This window comes from Pteropus alecto, unplaced genomic scaffold (assembly GCF_000325575.1).
Source record: "Pteropus alecto unplaced genomic scaffold, ASM32557v1 scaffold76, whole genome shotgun sequence".
NCBI lineage: Eukaryota > Metazoa > Chordata > Mammalia > Chiroptera > Pteropodidae > Pteropus > Pteropus alecto.
This window is the reverse complement of record NW_006443138.1, coordinates 31,567,359-31,574,400: the sequence shown is the minus strand read 5'-3', so window position 1 is coordinate 31,574,400 and position 7,042 is coordinate 31,567,359. Positions and strand designations below refer to the sequence as shown.

General features: G+C 38.7%; 1 protein-coding gene across 1 annotated transcript in view; it reads left to right on the top strand.

Moving 5' to 3' along the window:
* Positions 1-7,042, top strand: part of MICAL3 (microtubule associated monooxygenase, calponin and LIM domain containing 3) — a 188,923-nt gene that overhangs the window by 83,465 nt on the left and 98,416 nt on the right. The window contains exons 11-13 of the mRNA XM_025041083.1: positions 1,144-1,240; positions 3,304-3,451; positions 5,494-5,690. Of these exons, the coding sequence (XP_024896851.1) occupies positions 1,144-1,240; positions 3,304-3,451; positions 5,494-5,690 (442 nt within the window). The remainder of the gene's footprint in view (positions 1-1,143; positions 1,241-3,303; positions 3,452-5,493; positions 5,691-7,042) is intronic.

Sequence of the window (7,042 nt, the reverse complement as noted above, 5' to 3'; positions counted from 1 at the left end):
CTTGTTCCCTAGTCAAGAAATGTGACTTCCACTTGCATTATCACTACAAGTCACTTACTTGTGTCTTGAACAGGTCATTTCACTTTCTCTGAACCTCAGTTTCTTCTTCTGTAAAATGAAGGTAATCATCCCTGCTACCTACAGAGAGGCTCACTCTCTACCTAAGACACTACAAGTAAAATATATTGTTGGTCATTTTCTTGTACTGCGTTATTTCTCAGGCTGTCTAAAGCCTTATTAGTATATTGAGAATGACATTTTACAAAGCATAGTCATCCCAAAGAGCCCACTAGTTTTTAGAAAGCAGCCCATTCAAATATTTGCCTGCGTTCTAGTGTAATTTTTTATTCGCTTTCTACCCAAAGTTGACACCTGTAGGCCTTCCGTATTTGTGTGTGATAAGTTCATAAAGTAGTCATGAAACCAGCTGTTAGTTGCATTAGTGGTCCAACATACCAACAACACAAGTGCATATGAGTACCAAACAACATAAAATGATATTCATGAAGCTTTATTCATAACAGGCAAATATCCATCATCAGTAGAATTAATAAATTAATCGTAGAATATTAAAGACTGAACTATTGCTACATTCCACAACATGGATGAATCTCAGAGACATTAAAAATGTGTAAAAGAAACCACTCACAAAAGTATATGTACTGTATAATTTCATTTACATAGAGTTCAAACAACAAGCAAAACTAATCCTTGGTGATAGAAATCAGAATAGTGGTCACCTTTGGGAACAAGGTACTGACTTTGAGACTAGGAATGTTCTAAAGTGTGATCTCGGTTGTAGTTATATGGGTACATTCATTTATAAAAATGGATTAAACTTTACTATATCTATTGTCATTAAAAAAGTAAACTTCTTTTTAAAAAAGGTCCAACAGAGACTATCAGAGGAACTTCTGTGGCTGAGTAGCTAATTTTTAGCATAAATTCTTATTGTTAATATGTATGTTTTTATGTAACCCTACCACATTCCAGAAAGGATTTAAAGGTTATCATCATAACTTCTATCTAAACTTTGTCCAACCTGCTTTCCCAGCCTTTCATTTCACTCATTCTGCTCTTAGGTGAGAATTTGTTACTTGGTGTTTGATTTTCCTTCTTTATGGCTTTTTAACTTTCTTCCAGGTGCGCCATTTATATGATACTGGAGAAACAAAAGATATTCATTTGGAAATGGAGAACCTGGTAAATTCCCGAACTACCCCAAAGTTGACTCGCAATGGTGAGTTCTGGTGATGGCCTTTTGAGATGCAGGTAACCTGTTTAGAGAAGTCTTAATTATTCATTGAGCTGTTAGTGTGTACAATACTGTGTAAGGCAGTGGTTCTTAGCCAGACATGATTTTGCCCCCCAGAGGTCATTTGGTAGTGTCTGGAGACATTTTTGATTGTCATGACTGGTCGAGGGTGCTACTGGCATGCAGGGATGCTTCTAAACCTCCTACAGTGCACAAATCAGCTCCCAGCCAAAAATAACCAATAATGTTGAGTTTGAGAAACCAGGTACAGATGCTGTTGGGAGAGAAAAAGAAAGAGGGAATGAAAACATTTGGGCACACACATGCCAGCTAGGTTTTGGGAGAAGACTTTATGGAAGAAGCAGTAGCATTTTAGCTGAGTCTTATGATATTGCTAGGATGCAGTGATAAAGATAAAGGCCATTCCATATTCTTGGGATATTGAAGGGCCCCTGAAGATTTGTTTTAAAGGAGTATGACATGAGTATACCTATATTTGTAAGATGGGATGAAGAAGGGGAATGCCATTGCAATAGTCAAGCTAACAATTGTAAAGGCCTAAATCTGGTATTGATGTTGAGGATGGAGAAGAGAGAAGACAGTGGAACATAATTAGAAGAACTTTGACTTTGGGGCCAGGCATCACTGGGTCCCAGTCAAAGATTTGCCATTTGTAAAGTGACTGGGCTTGAAAAGATTATCTAGCATCTCTGAACTTTGGTTCCTTGTCTATGAAATAGGGGTAACAAACACCTACCTCAGATTATGGTCACGAAGATTCTGTGACATGCATTGCTTGTCTATCACGACACCTGGCATATAGTGGGTGGTCAAAATGGTAGCCATTTTGTCATTCCATGATTAATTATGTGTAAGAGAGAATATTAAGGAGGCAGGGTCCATGAGCATTGGCAGTTTGGTAGCACTATGGGGTCAAGAGTTAGTTGTGGATGGCGCTGCCATCAATCCGAACAAGGAAATGGGAAGGCGAGAAGGTTTGAGTTCTGTTTTGGACATTTTGAATTTGACATCCTATTGGGATATCAAGGTGGATGTGACAGCCATCAGGCATTGGAAATGTTTCATCTTCATCCACTGGGTGTCATCTTGAAAGCAGAGAGTTTATCATTGTTCACTATTATCTTAGAGCTTGGAATATTGAAGTCACTCAATACATACTGGATCGAAAGACTTAAAGGAAACAGGATTTTTATATGTGATTTTTATCTCATTATGTTTACAAATCACTATATAATTTAGTATAAAGTTAGATATTTTCAGCTCTATATAGTAAAGAACAGACTTTCTTGGACACAAGAGTTTACAAATTCTTCTAAATGCTCCATATCAGAGCTCTTCTAATACAATTAAGAACAACAGATTTCTTTTTAAAGGTTCTTTATGTTTTGGACAACATATGAACTAGGAAACATTCAAGCGTATGTGTTTACATATTCAGTTTTCAAGATGTGATCATTTATAATACAGAGCGCCAAGCCTGGCCTGAGGAATCATTCTGGTCTAGGGTCCTTGGCCTTGCCAGTGTAATCCTGCAAATTGCTTGTACCTTGGAAAGTGTAAGAACAAGGCTTCGTGTACTATTGGTTTATTTTAATATGCTGCTAGATAGAATGGAACCTTTTCTACTTTAATCCTCCCAGTGTTAACTTTGAAGGGAAGGAGCTTCCTCAGCTAGCTAGCTGCCTAGCAACTCTCCAGGGAAATAGAACTGTGGCCAGTGAGGCGACAGCTCAGTAGATGGCGCTCTCCCATCTTAGGCAGTATTCAGGAATGCTGCAGGGACGAAGGGCAGGAGGAGGAGTAGGTCCAGATCACCCCCACCGTGAGTTATCATTCTGTTGGGAGGATAGCCACTGACCTCAGAGTCTGGGTAAATTGGTAGCTTCTCATCTTCCTAAAATTGCACTGAAAACCAGTTATCCCTACCTTCAGTAACTTTTCAAACTGGGTATGTGTACTACAAAGAGTATCCCATATTAATCCTATAGGTGACCATACTTCCATTAATAATTATTTTGTTGTTTTAGAGTCTGTAGCTCGTTCAAGCAAACTGCTGGGTTGGTGCCAAAGGCAAACAGATGGCTACGCAGGGGTCAATGTGACAGATCTCACTATGTCTTGGAAAAGTGGCCTGGCCCTGTGTGCGATCATCCATAGATACCGTCCTGATCTGATGTGAGTCGTGACCAAACGTGTTTTATTTTATATTCCCTAAGGAGCTCAGAGAACCCTGCTATCAAGTAGCTAAATTTTGTTCTTTTTTCCTAGAATGAGAATAGTAGAATGAGAATAGTAAGATTCTCTAGAAAGCAGTGATTAATTTTGATTTAGTTATATTTAAAACTCTGAATGTCGAGCATTATATAGATAAGCCAGAAATGATTAACTGAGTTTTTAAAATCAGAGCATTCTGAAGGTCAAAAACTCGTTTTAACACTCACCTGGGGCCTGTTAACTTCACACAAAGGAAAACTGTTTATTGGCTGCAGGTTGAACTCTTTCAGCCAACTATCTCTCAAATGCATTGGTCATAAGGAAAACTTGGCGAGAACATTTGGCTGGCTGAAGGCAGATGTCACTACCAACATAACAGAAAACAGTGAATACTTACCCAATTTATGATGGTTGATTGGTATTACCTCTTTGTTAAGACTCTGCTTTCTGCAAATATACTCTGTCAAGCCCACAAAACTCAGGTCGCCTCACTCACCTATACCAGTAAACATCTCTTTTGGTCATTCTTTACTCACCTAAGTGCAGAATCAGTACAAAAGGGTGACCCCAGGTCAACTGCAGTGACCAGTGCTCTCAAATTTCTCCCTTGGGCATTTGTTACTGTGGAGCCCAACAAGAATATTTGGAAACAGAAGCAGAGCATGTTGAATTATTTTGGCTGTTTGTCCTTTTATCATTAGGTCCACTTAAGGGCCCAATTTTTGTGGGTTTGTTTTGTTTTAATGATCACTTAAGGAATCCTAAAAGACTGTTCTTATTTATATTAGGTTATAAGTTAATGAGGCAAGAGCTATAATAACAGCCTTGTATAGTGTGGTTTAGGAATGGGGATTTCTGATTTGCCTGGCTAAAGGTAAGTGATCCCCATGCTCTTCTCCCTCAGTTCATGCTTAGTTGGTGAAAAGTAAGTGACAGTAGCGTCGACTCACCCCACCAAAAAAGGGGCTGGGGATGATGAGAGAGCAGCTTGAGAAAGATTGTGAGAAATGGCATAGAAGTGCTTTAGAAGAAGGGCCGGGTGACTCATTTCTATTCCCAAGGAAAGGCAGGGAAAAAAAAGATGAAGGCAGAAGTAACTGAAGAAAACCCAGCAGGTGGGGTGGAGAGGTGATTATGGAGCAAGGAAACACAGCTCTGTTAGAATGGACTGAAGGCTGCCTGGAAAAGGTCTAGGAGATTTTCTAGGAACAACGCAGAGCAGTACACAGTATTGGTACTGTTTAGACTATAGTGACTTCATTCGGGATGAGGCCTCCTTAATCTACAGAGAGAGGAAATTTAAACAAATGAAAAACTGCTGTGGAGTCAGTAGTTAACACAAAGTAAGGCCTGTCCAGTTAATCTTAAATCACCTAAAGAAGAATGCTCTCAGTCTTTACTTAATTGAATAGCAAGAAACTTGAAACCCATTCGGAAATGTTTGTTAATCTAAATACTTGGGAAAACTAAAGAAATTTAGTAATCGAAAAATCTTCTGAGGGAAGTTTTGGAATTTCCTTTCCAAGTAGAAGGCTGAGCAAGATTTATCATAGCTGATTTAGTACATCAACAGCTTGTGAGATCCGAAGGATACTGTGAGTAGTAGTCCCAGGCCTTTAGAAGCAGTCTGATCCAAATAGAATTTTTATCATTATTGAACATTAGCTTAATACGTACAGGTTACACACAAGATGCAAGAGAATACGTATTAAAGGTAGTTCCTGACCTTGAGCTTACATTTTAATAAGAAATTTATGTTCTTAGAAAAATGAAGGTAGTTTTTTTAACTTTCCTCCTCTTTTTTCCTTAATGGGTAGATCTTTAATCATTCTTTCTTCTTGAGGGTGATTTACATTTCAGTTTTGCCGTCAGATTTCAGTGAGGCACTGCCCACAGGATTTTAGCTGAATGACCAAGAAAAGATGGTGACTCCATGATACTGTGTTTTCTGGTGTGGGGACAAGCAACCCATCTTGATACGTTTTCCTCATCCTGTTTCTCAGAGATTTTGATTCTTTGGATGAGCAAAACGTGGAGAAGAATAACCAACTGGCCTTTGATATTGCCGAGAAGGAACTGGGCATTTCTCCCATCATGACAGGCAAAGAGATGGCCTCGGTCGGGGAGCCTGACAAGCTGTCCATGGTGATGTACCTGACCCAGTTCTACGAGATGTTCAAGGACTCACTCCCTTCCAGCGGTAAGGGCTGCAGGCGCTGGTGTGGTAGTCCTCTGTGTCCTCTGCTGTTACCTGGTTTTTCTTTCTTTCCTTCTGAACATGTCTTTCATCAGTACCCCCAAAAGCAAGTCGTGCTTACTCTGTTTTTACTGGTCAGCTATCAGGGTAAGTCCCTGGAACTTTGCCCCATTATTTTTCCCTTCTCTATTGTTGTGTTCTCAAACACTCATTCTTTCTCAGATCTTTCTAACTATCTATAAATGTGCAAAAATTATTCCTATCCAAAATTTTTTCCTTAACTCCACCACCTTCTCATACCCTTTCTCTCAGAACCAACCTTTTTGGAAAAAGTGATTTATGCGCTACTTCCTCACTGCCTGAACTTTGTAACACTTTGCAATCAGGCTTCTGTCATTATTGCTCTGCCAGATTGTTCTCCACAGTCATTTAGAATCACCAAATCCACGTTCTTCAATCGTTTCTCATCTCTTTTGCACTTGGCTTTTTGCATTATTCAGCACTATGGAATGATGTCGTTTTTCTTGAAAGACCCTTCTTGGCTTCTGTGATCGTGCACTGGACTGGCCTCATTCTCTTTCTTTTATAACTCTTCCTTCTCTGGATTCTCTTTCTTTCCTACCTTTTAACATTTTCCAAAAGTCTTTCCTTGACTCTCAGCCTGTCAATGTGCTACCAAAAAAAATGTTTCTCTTGGAGTAAATATAGCATAATGCTTAAGAGTGTTAACCATGGTGCCCAACCTGGGTTTATGTCCCGGTACTTCCACCTGTTCGACCTTAAGCTAGTTACTCAATCTTCCTGTGCCTCAGTTTCCCAATCTGTAAGATGGAAAAAAAAATAAAAAAAATAAAAAATATATATATATATATAATTAGATTATGATATGCTAAGAATAATGTCAATCTAAAAAATAAAAAAAATATATATATATATATAATTAGATTATGATATGCTAAGAATAATGTCAAATGGAAGCACATACTAAATGTTAACAATATATTGTTAGTTTCAATTATTATTTTTAAAATGACTATTGTTACTAATAAAACATTGGCATCCACAGTTTGTGATTCTTCAGTGTCTTTCAGCCTGTGTACTCTCATAGATGTCCGTGGCTTTTTTTGATTAGATATACAGTTTTAACAACAGAAATCTATAACTCTACATTAACATACACATTCAGGGAGCGCTCCCATTAGTGTGCAGCTATGTGCATGGCGTCTGCATACACCAAAACCAATGACTTGAAGCTACACGACCTCCCTCTGCCCTGAAATTTTCTTATCATAAGGATGAGGGCTTCAGCACTCGGCTATAACTAACAATCACAGATGGATTTCAGCTTTTGAAAA